Source organism: Cydia splendana, chromosome 8 (assembly GCF_910591565.1).
Source record: "Cydia splendana chromosome 8, ilCydSple1.2, whole genome shotgun sequence".
NCBI lineage: Eukaryota > Metazoa > Arthropoda > Insecta > Lepidoptera > Tortricidae > Cydia > Cydia splendana.
Genome location: NC_085967.1, coordinates 17,820,742 through 17,838,913, shown reverse-complemented (window position 1 = coordinate 17,838,913; position 18,172 = coordinate 17,820,742). Strand labels below are relative to the sequence as shown.

Sequence of the window (18,172 nt, the reverse complement as noted above, 5' to 3'; positions counted from 1 at the left end):
TGCCCTGACAATCAGTCTCAAAATTGTATGAGACAGGTGGTGACTCGCCAACTCATTGAGTGGGCCCCGCAATGGCCCTTCGCACAGTGCGACAACAGGGCAACACTTTGGAGTGGCTGTGAGGTTGTCGAGAGGTGAGTCTGCGGTAGCCAGATCCCGGTAATCCGTTCAGCAGGCCGCCGGCGTTATGACATTTTACACTTCCAACCTGGAGCATAGGTACCGCTCTTGCGACTCCACTCTGGCCGGCCGGTGAAGGCAAGCACAGAGGCGAGGGCCAGATGACAGGGCCCTCTGGAATAGGGGTCCCCGGTGTCGCCACTCACCGTCAGCTCGCCACAAGCTGCCCCCGCGGGGTTATTATTATTATTATTATTTGTGTATTGGAAATATGATGAAAAAAGAATAGTACCTACCTATTACATGCTTATGAATGAACCAATTATAAAATAATAAATTACCAATATAAGAAGCGGTACAAAATAATTTTTGCCATTATTTTCTTTTCAAACATAGGATTATTACTTATACCTTATAGGTATGTATACATACTTTCGTTTACTACGCACGAACGTAACTAAGGGTTCAAAAAATCCATTAGACACTTCAGAAAAACCGAGGCAATGTTTTCTTCATAAATATCAGATTTGAAACCAGAGCCTCTACCATCAGTTTTGACATTGATATAACGCTCACGTCTACGTAATTTACTTTCTGTACATCTCGCTTGCACATATGCGAGTACGAGCGAGATACATAGAAAGTAAGTTACGTAGACGTGAGCGTATATGTCAATGTAAAAACTGATGGTAGACGTAAAGGTCTAACTAACGAATCTGTAAAAACGTAGAGCTTGAATATTTTCAATAACACAAAGGAAACTTGCTTGGGGATATTAATATCGTCGGCCTTTACAAGCAGAGCTTTAAGCGCTCTACACGGATCACTTCATTTCCCTTTGCATGAAGTAAGAAAAATCCAATAATTGGAAATATTGCGTTCATTGGCGCGATCGCTGAGATTTTGGTGCAATAAATAGATAAGTGTTGTTTTGATGTAAGTTTCGGATATACCCGTTATACATATTTTCAAAACGTGATCCGTGATCCTGTTTCATTAATAGAAGTTAGAAGTGAAACCTTTGAATTGCGTTTAGTATTTGCCATCGGTTTATTTTAGTGAGTTTTATTTTAATTTTGTGCGAATTAACCGGCTCAGAACATTAAAACAGGGTTTAACTTCCACGTCTTATTCCCCTCCACTCGGCCGCTCAGGTTAATAAAAAGCCTTAAATGTTAGTATGCTGAGTGAAATTTCTGACTATTCGGTATCAAACAAATGTAAGCCGATATTTATCGGTATATTTTGAGACAATGCCGAACCCTGGTTTGAAGACATACAACACAATAGAAAGATCAGTTTTAATCGGATTTATTATAGAAGATGCCAAGGCCGGAATGAATACAAATCTTAAGAGGCCCTAGAGTAGACAAACAGTATGCGTCACTGTAATGCAAACAAACGATATTTTGTTTATTATTAATGTTTCAGAGTATTCGACATTGGCAAAGTTATAAAACAATGTTGTACGGTGTTTGTATATAATTCCAGGTGCCTGTGAACATCAGATATTATTATAAATTATGTAAATGATAAATAAGCCCCTCTTTGTAAATTAACTTATACTTACAAAATAGCTACATATTTATAAGGGCCTTAGTATGATTTAATGATAAAAAAGGCCAATTTCTTCAGTAGTCAAGATTGTACGTTAGATAGAAAGATTCAAACTACTTTTTAGGGTTCCGTACCTCAAAAGGAAAAAACGGAACCCTTATAGGATCACTCGTGCGTCTGTCTGTCTGTCTGTCTGTCTGTCTGTCCGTCTGTCACAGCCGATTTTCTCCGGAACTACTGGACCAATCAAGTTGAAATTTGGTACACATATGTAAGTTTGTGACCCAAATACGGACATGTAACGTAAACAAATGAATTTTAAACATGGGGGCCACTTTTGGGGGGTAAATGAAAAAATGAAAAAATTTAATTTTTCAAACTATATCATGTTACATATCAAATGAAAGAGCTTATTGTAAGGATCTCAAATATATTTTTTTTATAATTTTCGAATAAACAGTTTAGAAGTTATTCAAGAAAATAGGCAAAAAATGACCATCCCCCCCCCCCCCCCCCCCCTTATCTCCGAAACTAGTCTCTCTAGTCTAGTCTCTCCGAAAAAGTCTTAATTTTTTTTTAAATACATAAAATAGGTCTATACCTATAGATGACAGGAAAACCTATTAGAAATGTGCAGTCAAGCGTGAGTCGGACTTAATTACAGTTTTTGATCCGACCCCTACGGATTTTTTAAAGAGATTTCACTCACGTTTCACATAAAAAATACATTGTTAACAGTACCGGAGTAGTAGTTTTCTTAGAGTAATTGGTGATAATTTTCTGATAAGATAATCATTTTAAATATTTAACGGTCTTACCTACTTACGAGTAATTGTAAGGTCAAATTAAAAATAATGTTTAAAAAAATATGTTAAATTGAGAGCTAGCTCAAAGTTTTTTGTACTCGTCGACTTTAATGGTTGAATTAATAAAGACTTTGTAACCAATAAGCAAAACAAGCACGTCCTTACGGCACCACGTTCAGGGGGGGCACCAAAATGCCAGGTTGAAAAAGGTGAACAAATTTTAAAATTAGGGACAGACACATAGTTTTTACCACACGATTTTTTTATCTGTCCAAAAGCTAATTTGCAAAAATAATGGCGCGTAATTCTTTGGGAAACAATCGGTAGCAGTAGAAGAGTCGTGATTACATGCATAGATTCGATTTCAACCCACTCTTTTGCGGTTCGGCGTTAGGTCTTATGCGAGGCCTTCTGCCTTACGGCAAAGTTGATCTTCTGCCTTAATTACATTTGGGCGTGGATCCAAATCCAAGCTTTCCTCTTTCGCAGCTGGGCCTACTGCCTTTCTCACACTTCGCCAATTCAATTCCAAGCTCTCTGCTTTCTTGCATATTTTATGCATGAAAACAACCTCGCTGAGACCCTTAAATATCGAGCCCTATGCGAAGCTAGGCTGATAGAAAACTGTCCCATCCCTTCTCTGTATGAAATCCTGGATTCGGGCCTGGTTGGGACTAAAACTAAAATTGCGTTTTTATATCGAAAAATTTTCGCGCTCGCTTCGCTCGCGTTTTAAATAACTTTATAAGGTATGATAAAGGTGACATTCGGGTGGCGACTGCAGCAACATTACTCTGTTGCAACGTTACTGCTGCAGTACTGTAAACTTCCGTGATAAAATGATGTGACTGATTTCCATACTAAAAGTAAAAATGTACAACTGTCTATCATATTGCGTTTTTATATCGAAAAATTTCCGCGCTCGCTTCGCTCGCGTTTCTATTACTTTCTAAGCTGTGATAAAGGTGACATTCGGGTGGCGACTGCAACAGCATTAGGTACTCTGTTGCAACATTACTGCTGCGGCACTGTCAATTTTCGTGATAACATGATGTGACTGATTTCCATTCTCAGCTGTAATGCGGCAATGAACTTCTCTCAATTTACCAAAAAATCAATGTAATCTTGATGACCCTAGGGAGAGGGGGCACCTAGAAATGCTTAGGGCATCAAAATATCTTAATCCGGCACTGATTGTTAAAAATTGTGTAATATACGGAACCCTTGGAACGCGAGTCCGACTCGCACTTGGCCGGTTTTGATATCTTAGGCCCACTTGCACCATCCCACCAATCCGGGGTTATGCGGTTAAACCGTTTACTCAGTGTCAAATTGTACTGGCAACCATGGTAACTCCAGGTTTAACTGGTTAGCCCTGGGTTAGTGGAATGGTGCAAGTGGGCCTTAATGATGTAATTTTTTTAACAATCGCGAATGCATTTCGCTCGTACATGTATTGACGCGAGCGAGACGCACGGACAAATGATAACAAAAACACATCAGTTTGGTGTCAAGCTTTTTCTTCTCGCATGTCTAATTTTGACCTAAACCCGGAAAGTAAAAGCCAACCCTAAATCATTTACACCGTATACTCAATAGACAGTAACCCTACCCTACGACATACTCAAGGTCTTCGTTTCGCTACATTACTCTCTTTGCGTAAGGACGAGCCCAATCTTCATTGTTTATTTATGGTACTAATGATATTTACTAATCTCGGAATCTGGGCCATGTTTATCATCTCGCCCTCAGTGTTTGTATCACAGTCACAGCCCTGGTAATGCAACGGATAGAGGCTTCAGGGTGTTGTCTACCTATTCAAAGACAATTTTGTGTGAATGGATCAGGAAACAATAGTGTTTTATCATTAATATCTATAAATGTTTATTTTCATTAATTAGCGTAGCGACTATCTATTCCCACAATTTATCCGCCTTAAGCGGGTACGATAAAATATCACTATTTATAAACTGATATAAACTTAAAATGTGGAGTAAAGCCAACGGGACTTATGAGTAGAACTGTAAATTTAACATAAATAAGTTTTTGGCAAAAATTTCATTTTTGGTACAAGCTTTTAACGCTGACTGTACTTTTCTTACGACAAACAACTAATACTCATCGAGACAATTCTAAAAACCCCTAACACAATTAGGTTGCGTTGTTTCATAACAGAGTTCCTATGGCCACCTCCTGTCTCCATCATCAGATCAGCTCGATGGTACCATAATATTGCATTGTCATCCGATTTATACATGCATGCAAAATTTCAGCTCAATCGGAAACCGGGAAGTGGATCAAATTTAACCTGCAAGATTTGATTACAGACAGACAACGGGACAGGTGAAAGTAAATAAAAGCTTGTAAAATATGTAGATGACTGGAATATTGAAATCTCTTTAACAGAAAACTACACTGAGCCAAAAGGATGGGATGGCTTACTGTTATCTGCCACTTCGCCGGCTTGAAGGGACGCTTTGCAAACAAGTGTCACTTGGAAAACATCTGAGAGTCAATCTAAAAGTCTTACTTCTATCGTAGAAGATGGCAGGCTTTACACGAGTTGTCACTTCAACTAGGTTCAATATGGTTTAGCTTGATAGTAAATGGTAAATGAATAAACAAAGGTACTACAATTAATAGTAATACTAAAATAAATTAATAATTAGCTTAAATCTAAAATAGGCCCTTGAAGCATTGTACCAAGGATGCTGGCGGCATTTCCTCGTCGTATTGCAGTGCGGATTAGGGCTTGCATTCCGGAATTCCGGAATTTCGAAATTCCGGAATCTCGGGCCAATTTTCCGATATTACAATTCCGGAATTGATACCACTGAATATCGAAAATTCCGGAATTGGATTTAAGTACTTTTTTAGGTTTTAATACGTTTATTATTGAAAATTGTTAAGAAATTACGTTATACTGTGTTGTTAGTCGTTATTACGTGCCTCTTAGTCATTCAATGGACTATAGTATTACATAATAGTAGGTATATATTTTACTGTTCCGTTTGCTAAACCAGTGCGAGTGCGACGTGCGATATTATAGGCTCATAATAATAAAAAAATAAATGATGTTGGACACGGCGCGGATAGTCCACCGCACCTGTTCCGCTCTCTATAGCCCTTACCACCGGCAGCTTGGGGGCCTTGCCCTGTTGCCGGCGGCACCCTAGGTTAGGTTTTTTAGAATGTGTTCATTAGGGTGGAGCGTCGTTGTATGGAAAAAAATAAAAATTTGATTATCAATGTGGAACTGGTACCAAAAGTTGCAGTTTGTCATGTAGATTATAGTGATTATATCAAGTTTCAAAATCAACACTACTTTTAGCCCTCTACTCGGCCGCTAAAGAAATTAATAAGGGTAAATTTTCATCAATTATTAAAATATACTATTTCACTAATATGTGTACATTTTATTGAAATTATATAATACTTAATATGCGTATAATAAGTTATTACCAAAATTTTTGTGCATTTTTCAATATTTATGCAATAATATAATTTCAAAATTTCATATTAAACAGCAATTTCATGCAAAACAAGGAAAATGCTACAGTATAAAAAAAATATGAGTTATTTTTTTTTAGACGTTCTTGTGTCAAAGTAATGAAGTTATTGATTACGAAAAGTATCATTTTACTGCAAAAAAAGGGTTACTTATTTGTTTAAATAAGCGTCAAATTTCGCCCTTCGGCGTCGCTTACGCCCTTTTTGGGTCATGTTCACACGTATGTTAGGCATATATATACTTATATTAGTATTCTTTTTATTATCTTATCATGTTTAAAATAGTTTTCACGATTCTGTTATGTGTTGTAAACTCCAATTTGTGCACAATATCCGGGTTAAAGGGCATTTTCCATAAAACCCCTATTTACGTGGTTTTACCGTGTCATAAAAATATACGTTATAAACAAAAATAAGTATAGGAATCGAGTATATCTGTATGAAAATGATGTTATTTAATGAATAAAACTTGTTTTAAAAAAAATAAGCATAAATTAAATTTATTAAAAATATACATATATTGCTATATATAATCGAATAGTAGAGGGCTAAAAGTATATACCAATATTTTTTTAATTATTTTTCCCTTAAATAATAAAAAATTAGACATCCTTTTAGAGAGGTTCCATTGCTATATTCAAGAATTTTGGATTTCGCTCCACCCTAGTGTTCATATGTATTTTTTTTTTAGTTTTTTATGTGTTTTTATATTTTATTTTTATATGTATATTGTAAAAACCTAAACAGAGAGTTTAAACGAATAAAAAAATAAATAATAATAAAGCAAAGCTATTTACTTGCTTAGAATAGTCAGAATAGTCTGAATCCTACATAAGCGAATTTTTAGAATTGAAATTAAACCTATTAGGTTAGGAAGAGTAGGAAGCTATTATATTTAACTGATTTGCTAGCAACTATAGTTTCCCCAAATAAATACCCCGTATCATAGAAGTGATTTAAAGTAACCATTTTAATGAGGTGTTAAAATAAGAGGTGAAAAAAAAAACGTAAGTAATTACTTCAAATTAAATTTCTCTTAAACAATACTAACTTTAATAAACGTAAAGTATCAGAATTTCACTTTTTTTGTTGTTTTTTAATAAAAAATGGAATAAAAATATGATAAACCCTAATTCCGGAACCAGTTCCGGAATTCCGGAATTTGAAGCCAATATCGAAAATCAGTTCCGGAATTGGAAACCATCCGATATTGCAAGCCCTAGTGCGGATACGTTGTTCAGTCACCAGTTACATCAACCAGACGCGTCGCAATTTCTGCAAAAAACTTTTGCGCGCTGGGACCCCATGGACCTAGAGTTTCAACTCCAATTAGTACAAAAGGGTAATCTACTCTAATCTATTAACCCTTAATTTGACGGTGTCCGGTGTGGCGGTCAACTCATTTGAAAAAATATGACAGCTTTTTGTGAAATTATTTACTATATTTTCACATGGCAATCGATTTTTGAAATTCTGCGGATGGGTAGAAAAATATAGTTGAAGTACCCTCAATGTCATTATATTAGTTAATCTGTAAGATGGCACCGCCTCGCACGTCAGTTGTTTTTACCAAGGTATATATGCGTTTATCTCTGTTATTTTGCAAAAAAACGAGTCAATTTGAATCAAAATATAAATCTTTGTTATATAATTGAAAGGAAATAATAGTATAAAATAGCATTTTATTACTTTGTCATTCTCTAAACTGCCTCGAATCAGTTGTCCGTCTCACCGGACTTCACCATATAAGCTGTAAACGATGTTTAGTAATATTTATCCGCAGTGGCGGACTCTGCCAAAAACACCGAGTTTAACTTTACTAATATAATAAATTTAATTTTTATGAATGTATAGATTCTTTCGTAAACAAACTCACTTCTTTGCTAAGATTTTTTGTTTACCTTCCAACAGCACAAGGTGTTAGGCCGATCAGCAAAGATTTTGGCGCTCATACCTAAAGAACATGCCGAATCTGAAGCAAGTGAAGTTTCTACTGACGAAAATGAAGTGCTTGATAATTCTGACGCTGACTCATATGTTTCCTCATCAGCGCCCTCGTTGTCATCCTCGCTAGAACGACTGAATATTTCAAATAGTTCTGAAAATGACCATGAGCTTATTTACAACAATGTTGTAAATAGTTATGAGGTACATACATTGCAGGATGTAAATGTCCCATTAACACCTATTATGCGGGAAGTAATTGATCAAGAAAATTATACTGATATTCCGTCTATTTCGTCTATTCCATCTTTGCCTACACCAGTACCCACAACGCGAAAAACTCGATCAAGACAACCTAAAATTGCCAGTAAAAAGCGCAAAGTTGTCAAGAAATTTTCCCTGGAATATACATGGCGTCGTGCGCTTTTCCAACATAAAGCCGAGATGGAAATTATTAACGATAATGACGAATACGAGGACTTAGATCCTAAAAGTTCAGCAATGAAATATTTTCTAAAATTCTTCTCGGATGATATATTTATAGACATTGTTACTGAAACAAACAAATTTTCAGTGCAGAAATCTGGAAGATCTATTGACTTAACTGTTGACGAATTTCGTGACTTTTTGGCGATAAAAATTATGATGGGAATTGTTGTAATGCCATCATATTTAGACTACTGGTCTAAACAATTAAGATACCCACCAATAGCCGATCTTATGACCCTAAAAAGATATCAACAAATCCGTCGATATTTACATTTTGCCGACAGTAATTTCGAAACTTCGGATAGGTACTATAAAGTTCGGCCCCTTGTTGAAAAAATCAAGAAAAATTGTCTTGCTCAAGAAACTGAGAAAGAATTTAGTGTGGACGAGATGATGATTCCCTACAAAGGTAAGAAAGCTGGTAAACGACGCCAATATATGAAAGATAAGCCAAATAAGTGGGGTTTTAAAAATTTCGTCCGTGCTGGTGTCAGTGGAATGATATATGACTTTATATTATACGGCGGAGAAGACACATTCCGTTTTCATAGTTTCACCGACGACGAAGCAACTTTAGGCTTTGGCGCACAAATAGTGTTAGCTCTTTGTCAGTCAATAAAAAATAAACCGTCAACCGTATGTTTCGACAACTTTTTTGCATCGCCGGAGTTGGTCTACATTTTGCGCGAAAAATACGGCATTTTCTCTTTGGGAACTATTCGTCGTAATCGACTGCGAGGGGCTGATGAAAAACTTACTAGCGAGAAGGTGCTGAAAAAGAAAGCCCGAGGTAGTTTCTCCGAAGTTGTCTGCAATACCAACAAATTGGCGGTACTACGTTGGCATGATAACAAATGTGTCACCTTCATAAGTTCATATACCGACTCTCAACCGGTACAAAAAATTAAACGCTACTGCAAAATTGCTAAAGCTAAAATCGACGTGGAATGCCCTAATATGGTGAAAGTTTATAATAAAACTATGGGTGGCGTAGATTTAGCAGACATGCTTATATCTCTATACAGAATTCCATTTAAAAGTCGAAGGTGGTACTTGAATATCTTCACACAAATTCTTGACATATGTATAAACAATGGGTGGCTTTTGTATAAAAAAACTGTTGCTCAAAAGATCTAGAATCAAAACCACTAAAAGGCTTCAGACTAGACTTATATACAGCTTTGACTAAGTCTAACAGGTCAGATCATCGTGAAAAAAATGTGGAATGTACTGTCAAAAGGCCAGTTGCAGTTCGTCCAGCTGACTCAGTGCGTTATGATAATATTGGGCATTTCATGAGCACCAAATCTGAGGGTCGCTGTATGTATTGCAACAAAAAAACAGTTGTATACTGTATAAAGTGCAATGTCAGATTATGCTTCGTTACAGGAAAAAACCCCAGAAATTGTCAACTAGATTTTCACACAAAATAATGTATATTTTTGAATTTTGAAGTACATTTTTCATTTCTAAATATTTTTTTATTTCTTTGGCAATGTCCGTCTCGGCGGACATCTCCATTTGTCTATTATATTCCAGGAATTTGGCAGAGTCCGGTGTAGCGGACATAGTTTTTCTCGGGATCTGGAAAATCTAGATTTTTATTTATATTTTTGGAAGCTTCTGAAGGTACAATTATTCAATTTTATTAGCAAAATATATAAATTTGTGTTATCAAAGTCTCTGCCAAATTAAGGGTTAAATGGTAAATAGTATGTTTGGATTTTTTTAGTAGACTATTAGCGCATCCCGCTAGCGTTAAGCAGGACCTAAAGGGCTCCCTAAAATATTAAATGACATATGGCATCCCAACGCCGATATAATACGTCATCATCATCATCATCTCAGCCATAAGACGTCCACTGCTGAACATAGGCCTCCCCCTTGGACCTCCATTCGTACCGGTTGGAAGCGACCCGCATCCAGCGACTTCCGGCGGCCTTAACAAGGTCGTCTGTCCATCTTGTGGGTGGACTTCCCACGCTGCTAGTCCGTGGTCTCCACTCGAGCACTTTTCGACCCCATCGGCCATCTTCTCTGCGTGCAATATGGCCTGCCCATTGCCACTTCAGCTTGCTAATCCGGTGGGCTATGTCGGTGACTTTAGTTTGTCTACGGATCTCCTCATTTCTGATTCGATCACGCAGAGAAACTCCGAGCATAGCCCTCTCCATAGCTCGTTGATCGACTTTGAGTTTTGAGATGAGGCCGATAGTGAAAGACCACGGGTTCGGGATATAATACGTATACTTTATATATTAATATATGTACCTATATATATACTCGGTACTGTATATCTACTTACTCCCCTAAATAAACAATACAGACCGCAACTGCCACTTTGGCAGAACCAATTTCGCTGACTTACATTTGCTTACTCGTTCACAAAACATGTTGTCTATATTCTAATCTTGTAGCTAGTATAACTTGGCCTCGAGTTCCTTTGAAACATTTATAATCAGTATATTGATTCTGGTTTTACGAGCCTTTCATTCTTGATGAATAGTGCTTTAGAAGCGTATAAATATTTCAGTCGACGCAATTCAAATCCGAAGCTTTCCTTGTTTACAAGTGTATTGTGTATTTTCGTATATCTATCTCGTCTCGAGGGTTAAGAGGCTGTTAAAAGGCAATGACCGTGAGCATATGGCAATTGTATACATAATTATATTCCATGTAAATTATTTAAACAACAATATGTTTCTTAGGAAGTTATGTGTATGTCTATCATTATATTGTCATATATGATAAGTTTAAATCTAACTTCGCATTTCTCACGGGTATTGAGCCGATTGCGTTCAACGTCTAATCTTATTTGTTGAAACAATTAGCCTTTTAACAATCTTATGATTATGACGAATTACTAACACAATAACTGTATCATATGTTTCAAGACACATTTATATGTTTTTGGTTTGCATTTGTATATCAGATAGCATTAATTAATTAAGTCAATTTAGGTCTTGTCAGCGCCTTAAGTTGCTCGAAAAATATAATTAATCATGCTAATTGTTGCTTACTTTTAATTGCCTTTTCCTCAACAGTAATAACGAAACGAGGAATTAATGTAGGCTAATTGTAATTAATATTATAAACGGTATGGTTCGTTTAAATGGCGTAGTTAAATTCTAGCATCCTTTCGTTTATTGCTTTTGTTGGCGCGGATAAGATATTTTGTAGGCTTTGCTCGTGAATTTATGCAATAAATTATGACTGTGTATCCTAGTTGGGCAATAAAGATTTAAGGCTATGGGATGATGGGGAGAATTTATATTGTCAGTATCATAATATGTAACTTATTGGGTAAACTCCGTCTGTAGAAACATTTCTTTATTACCTTTTCTTTCAATAAATCTATGGAGATGGAGACAGTCATACATAATACTCGTATATTACAAAACGCAGTGGAACATGAAAACCTAGCACTACACACAGTTAACGCATTGCGGCGTGACAGAAAATACATATAACTACACATACACTGAACTCAGTTAATAATGTCGCTGTCGTTACGCAGCGCAATGGTAACTTTGTCATGAGTTTGTCACAAACACGTAGTGCACGATATGAGATACGGTAGGTAACTGTTTATCTTAGGACAGTCTTGCAAACGAAAATATATGACGCTGACGATCGCGCGGGTTTTCACGTTTTACCTCAATAACTCTGAAAGGTATACTTACGTCCGTTTATAATTACGTTAGTCAAATCCCTCTTGTATATCTACTTTATACTAAATTATATTGTGGTATGCGGGGTAACGATATACAATTGAAAATAAATGTATAAAATCGTTCTTGTGATTTTTTCTTGGTTCCGTGATGTTTTCATGTCATTTTCCTTTGTCTAACAATTTTAATATAAAAACTACAATTTTGCGTTAATTCCTTATACAAAAAGTCTATTAGCTTTTGATAAAAATAGCTGGTTCTGGAAAAGGACGTGTTTATATTCTAAGAAAAGATCAGATTTTTCAAGAAAATATTAATACATACAGGTGGGAGGCTTTGTTACCCACACAAAGTGCGATTATTCTGGCTTCTATTATATAGAGAAAAGTGGTTGCAGATTCGTTCAATTTAATATTGCAAAGATTCCAGGAAATTATCTATAGAATATTCCTCATAGTTCATTACATTGACGAATAAATACGTACCTAAGTATACATCTAATCTCGGTCGTATGGCTGTTACTAACTTACGAAGTTGGATTTTCATTTTCCCCCTAATGGAACATAATGGCGCCGAGAGATAAATGACTACTTAGAAATAGGCTATTTCCAGGCGGCCGTGCCTATCGAAGGTGTTTCCTGAAATACAAGGGTAGACGTGAGGGGATATTTTATTCAAAGTGCTTGTGGGTACTTCCGCGGCGCGTGCCAGTATTAAATCACCTGTAAGTACATTTTGTTGTTGTTATGGTAATGCGTGTACACCAACCAGTAAATAAGAAGCAATAAATATAGGAATAGTTACATAGCTATATCAAATAAGAGGATAGTGATAGATTGTTCTTTAAGTATAATATTTAAAATCGATAACATATGATCAGACTGTACCTACTAAATAGGCTTGCAAACAATAAGTGTTAACTAATTTAATCTGATTATCATTTCGTCGTGAGCGAGCGTACGATCAAAATCAACGTCGTCTACCTTCTTGTCTATTGGAAGAAGTTACAAGGTCGGATTTATTGATTTTGATCAATACAAAAATGCCAACTAGAGGAACCCACCCCACCTGACCTTAATCTATCAACAAGATGAATATCACACCTCATTTTCACGCCTTTTCTGACTTTACACGAATCTAGTTTTATTTAGGTAGGTACGCTGCTGTTTAAATCGTTCATGAGGTGCCGTGTGCCGAGATTACGCTAATGTGCTCCATAATACGTTTACTTATGTTTGTCGTGCAATATTATACTGAGCTGAGCGTAGTCATTTCTCAATGTTACGAATTTATGTTAATTTAGAAGATTTTGAGTAGACAGGCGTTTGTAAAATTAAACTTCACCGTCAGATGTGTTGCAGATTTGTTATTAAGTACCAAATAATGTTCCGTATTTTGTATATATGACCGCCAATCATAACGTATTGCGCGACGTGCCCGGATTACGCTAATGTATATTCAATGAGCGGGATATATTTCTAAAGTCGTTACAATAAGCCTTTATTTGCAACAAAACGACACAATAAGCGCGTCGTTAGGCGTTATTAAACTTCAAAATTTGACTCACAAAGCGAAATTGGACCGCCGATTTGATAAATATTGCCGAAAACTAGTGAGGGCCATGCAGAATCGGCCATAATGGAGAAATGAAATGTTTCCGAATGATAATGGCGACGAATTAAAATATCGCATGTGACACCTCTGGAGTTGAAAGCCCATAAAGGCACACTGTCTGCTTATCATTAAGTCACAGTAGCTCTGTTTGCTTGCATTGTCTTTGATTTGTTTTTACTTTGCCCTCAGTTTTCAAGGGAAAAAATAATCACTTCAAACAATAATATAATAAACTCTTGGTTTCTTCCAATCTCTTATCACAAGCCCAATAGACACCCCGGTTGTAACGGAACAGCGAACCGAATAAAAAGATAATTGAATCTGGGCGTTCCGAATATTCCTCCAGTCCGCCGGGTTCCATTCGTGAACTATTCAAAAGCTAAATTGTTGGTATCGTGCACTACAAAATCGCTTGAAACCGTACTATCTTTCCAACTTTGTCGTCCAGGGAACGGTGCTGAATTTACACCAAAGTGCTTGCTACATTGTTTTTTGTAAGTTTTTTAGTAACCAAGCGCTCGTTGGCAGCATATTTGCATTCTAGTTTGCTGAAAGCACTAGAGCAGAGCGGGTTTTATAGCACAATGTGTGCTGCGGTAAATACGTTTAAAGAGACTGGGTCGCCTCTCATTAGGCGTAACGAACTCTACTGAGATATCATTCCAAGTGCTCTCCGAGCCAAACGCTTAAACAAACCAGTATACCTAAATCTATATCTGTTTATGCAATACAATCTATATGCGCTTATGTTCAATTGGTTACGTTTTGGATTGTGCACAGGAATGACATGACCTAATTTCTCGTCTTCCGTTCCATCACCGGACCTCAAGGCGAAGAGACAATCCTTTGTCGATATATTTTATTCGCACTAACCGATTTGCTTCGTATATCTCAACGGGAATTATTGATAACTGCCGTCGTGCCTCTTCTCTGACAAATGCGTCTAGGCCAGCTTTATCGTCACTTTCCCCCAAATGAGACTGGTTATAAACACAAGATTGCTGGTCATCAATAAAAAAGCTACCTACGTAACTCGAGGTCTTGTTATCCAAGCTCATCATAGTAAGCGACTCGCCGGCGGCGGCGCTCCCTCAAGTAATGGTAATGCTCGGCCTGAAATTCAAGCATGACGAACGCTTTACTGCGCCACGTCCACTTCATACGACATTAAATGTGGGAGCTCAACTTTATATGCACATTATGGCGTATGACCGTGCTAGATTTTAGGTTAACGAACAGATTAGCGTGAGTTGTTGGGTTACTGTAGCGTCGCGTCGCTTGTGTATACATAAAGATTTTAAAGTTACCCTTTGGTGACTCATCAGTTATATTAAAGACAGGGTTTGAATAGCGGAAACATGATAAAAGGGTGGTTTACGTCGGTGAAAACGTTTTTACTATAGTTAAGGTTATGCGTCTTTCCTGTAGTCATCATAAAGCAAACGGACTTAAAAGCCTATTTTTCTTACTTTATCCTTAAAGGCATGTTTAAATTAAAACATACATTAACTTAAATAAGATTAATTACATCAAATCATTCCACCGAAAATTAATTTAAGTAGGTACAAGATAAAGTGGCCATTTACCTTAAAACAAGATTGTAAGTTAAAACGAAGCATTGCACACTCGACTCTCGCTAATTAGATTAAAACAAATGACAATCATTAATATACCTAATTATAATTAAACTTTGGTCCAATGTTTTACTTTCCGGAGGATGAGAAGAAAATGAGAATGAATTGTAATATTAGGAAGTTATGAAAATTTCAGGTAAGAAATGTGAGTGACAGAGGGGTGTGAAAAAAAAGATGTACTGTGCCGAGCTCAAGTGAAATGTATAAGAGCAAGCGGACCATATCTTTGAGTGCCTTATTGTGAATGATGTAAACAACTCCATAAACAACATAGGATAGACCATCTACGTACCTAACAAATTAGTATTCATGGAAAACAACACAGATGCCCACAGGCTCCAGCATTTACTTGTACTGGAATTCCGAGCTAGTACATTTACATAAAAACCTATTTGACGCAGTGAAACGGCCCATTAATTCTTATTTAAACATTTATTTAGGACTTGGGTCGTCGCTGTTAGACGATGGAGATGACTGTTACGGAACGATACCATGTTGATAAGGCTGAATTGACTGTATGAGCACTTTGTTCAGTCCGGTTATTTGAGCATGGCCCGACATGCTCTTGGCCGATTTTATTATTTGATAATGAACTTTTAAGCCGAGCCGCGCTGGGCTCTTATGCTTAAGATCGGAGTAGTACCTAGGCGAGGCAAAATTATATAAGCTTACTCTTAAAACTAGGTCTTAAAAACTAAGCAGTGACCCTGGGTTCGAGCTCTACGCCATGAGCCCCGCCATGGGCTCATTACCTCATTTACCGTAATACACAGAACACTTTGAAGCGTTATTTTACGTGAAATTTCCTTTATTATCTCTTTGTTTGCCATGTAGGATTGTGCGGGCTTTGAGGTTCAAAATCATTGTATTCTCTTAAACATTACTGGCTCTGCTGCGGGCAACGGATCTTCGCTATACCGCTATAGGAAAGGAAATTGAGTGTCAACGTTTTATAACGTTCTCGCTTTTTCCACTATTTTCGCTTGCTTATATAGAAAATCAAGTTTCTTGGTGCAGGAAATAGCACTAATCTTTCTCGAAGTGCAAAATATCGAAAACTCAACCGGAGTACATTGATTACCTTTTATAACTGAGTCCAGAAATTGAATATTGGCAAAGGCTCAGTTTGAAGTTAATTTCTAATAATTTTATTTGCCATTGCTGTTCGTACTTCAGATAATATATTGGTTCTCAATAAAATTGGCTCAATTTATGCTAACAGGCATTTCGATTGGCAGACGTACTTAGAAATAAATTCGCTTCCTTTCCTACTTGTGTCGCTCAGGGACCCAATTTTGGCTACAGCAAATACTATCTTATTTAGACTTCCATTATTGGCTGAATGGCGTAGGTACTAAGTAAACCTAACGAATGAGTTTGTAGAAGACTCCAATTTGCATAGTTGATTTAGCTGTCAATATGATATGTACGGGACGGGTCGACCTCGTAAGTCTCGGAATAAAATATGGCGTCAAATAGACAAAAAAGAGAATATTGAAGAGACAGCGTACCATATTACACAGGTCACGAAATGCGAACCATGCCGCTGGAATTAAATCATTTATAAATTGTAGCGCATATATCGTATCTAAGGATGGGAAAAACATATTGTTCTTTTATTGACGTCAAGTTTGGGTCATTAGCATTAGCAGTACCCCTAGTGTACATTTCATTCGATAGCGTTTGCGCTAAGTGTAATTTTTATGGGATTATGAGTTTCTTAAACGTCCCGTTTGGCGCACAGTTCAAAATCCCATACAAAAATAGACATAACGCAAACGCGAACGCTCGTCACGCTATTGAATAAAATTGAGAACAAAATTAATTTTATTTGTTTCGAACTGTGATGTCCAAAAAGTATGTAATACAAGAGGAAAACGCTAATTACATGGCGAGCATTTTAAACAACAAACAAAAATCAAAAACCGTATTCATATTCATATTCATATTATTTATTCACAATATTTATAATATTCCATGTCATTTTTATATAATAGATTGTATAATTATTCAAAATAAGTACTATATAAGTGTACATTCGTAAAAATCAATAACAACCGTCCAAGCGCGAACCATGACACTTTCGTTGAGATCGACTCATGCTTTTAAGGTTCCATACCCAAAGACTCCGCTGTCCGTATGTCTGTCACCAGACTGTAACTCATGATCCGTGATAGTTTACAGTTGATATTTTCACAGATGTATTTCTGTTGACGCTATAACGACAAATACTAAAAACAAAATAAAATAAATGTTTAAGTGGGGCTCCCATACAACAAACGTGATTTTTATGCCGTTTTTTGCGTAACGGTCCAGAACCCTTCGTTGGCCGGTGTTTATTCATTGTAGTTATGGTCGTAAAAAATATAGCTACAAACTGACAATTGGAATTATCTTCAAGGTTCATGAAATATGACCTATGCTATGACAAACATTCTGACAGCGTAGGCTTAGAAATTGGGTTCTGAATGTGACCCCAAAATTTGCAAAAAAAAAAATATTGCTTGGGGTTTTATTATAATTATTATATACATAATTATCAAGCTATAAATATTTTGTGACGAAAATTTATAGTCTATACGTGATTATCGTTACTTACTCCATTGATACCATTACCCAAACTGAAACCAAATTGTTCTGCGAAGTCGTTAAGGGAAAATTATCCTAAATGAGCGCGTTTGAGTATCGTCGCGTAATCTAATCTCCCTTGCCATCATTTACGCAGTATTCTATTGTCTTATCTCCCGCCGGCGAGGCTCAGGTCCTTATAACTTTAGGCCCAAGGGTCGTACGTTGTATATAGCCGTTACATTAGATACTAAAAGAA

The 18,172-nt window shown here is 36.7% G+C and overlaps 2 protein-coding genes across 2 annotated transcripts in view; both read left to right on the top strand.

Annotated features, from left to right (window-relative positions):
• LOC134792974 (mitogen-activated protein kinase ERK-A) overlaps nucleotides 1–18,172 on the top strand; it is a 112,367-nt gene that overhangs the window by 42,155 nt on the left and 52,040 nt on the right. The window lies entirely within an intron of this gene.
• LOC134793062 (piggyBac transposable element-derived protein 3-like) lies at nucleotides 7,299–9,563 on the top strand. The gene is made up of 2 exons (XM_063764586.1): nucleotides 7,299–7,335; nucleotides 7,882–9,563. The coding sequence occupies exons 1-2, from the start codon at nucleotides 7,299–7,301 to the stop codon at nucleotides 9,561–9,563; spliced, it is 1,719 nt and encodes a 572-aa protein (XP_063620656.1).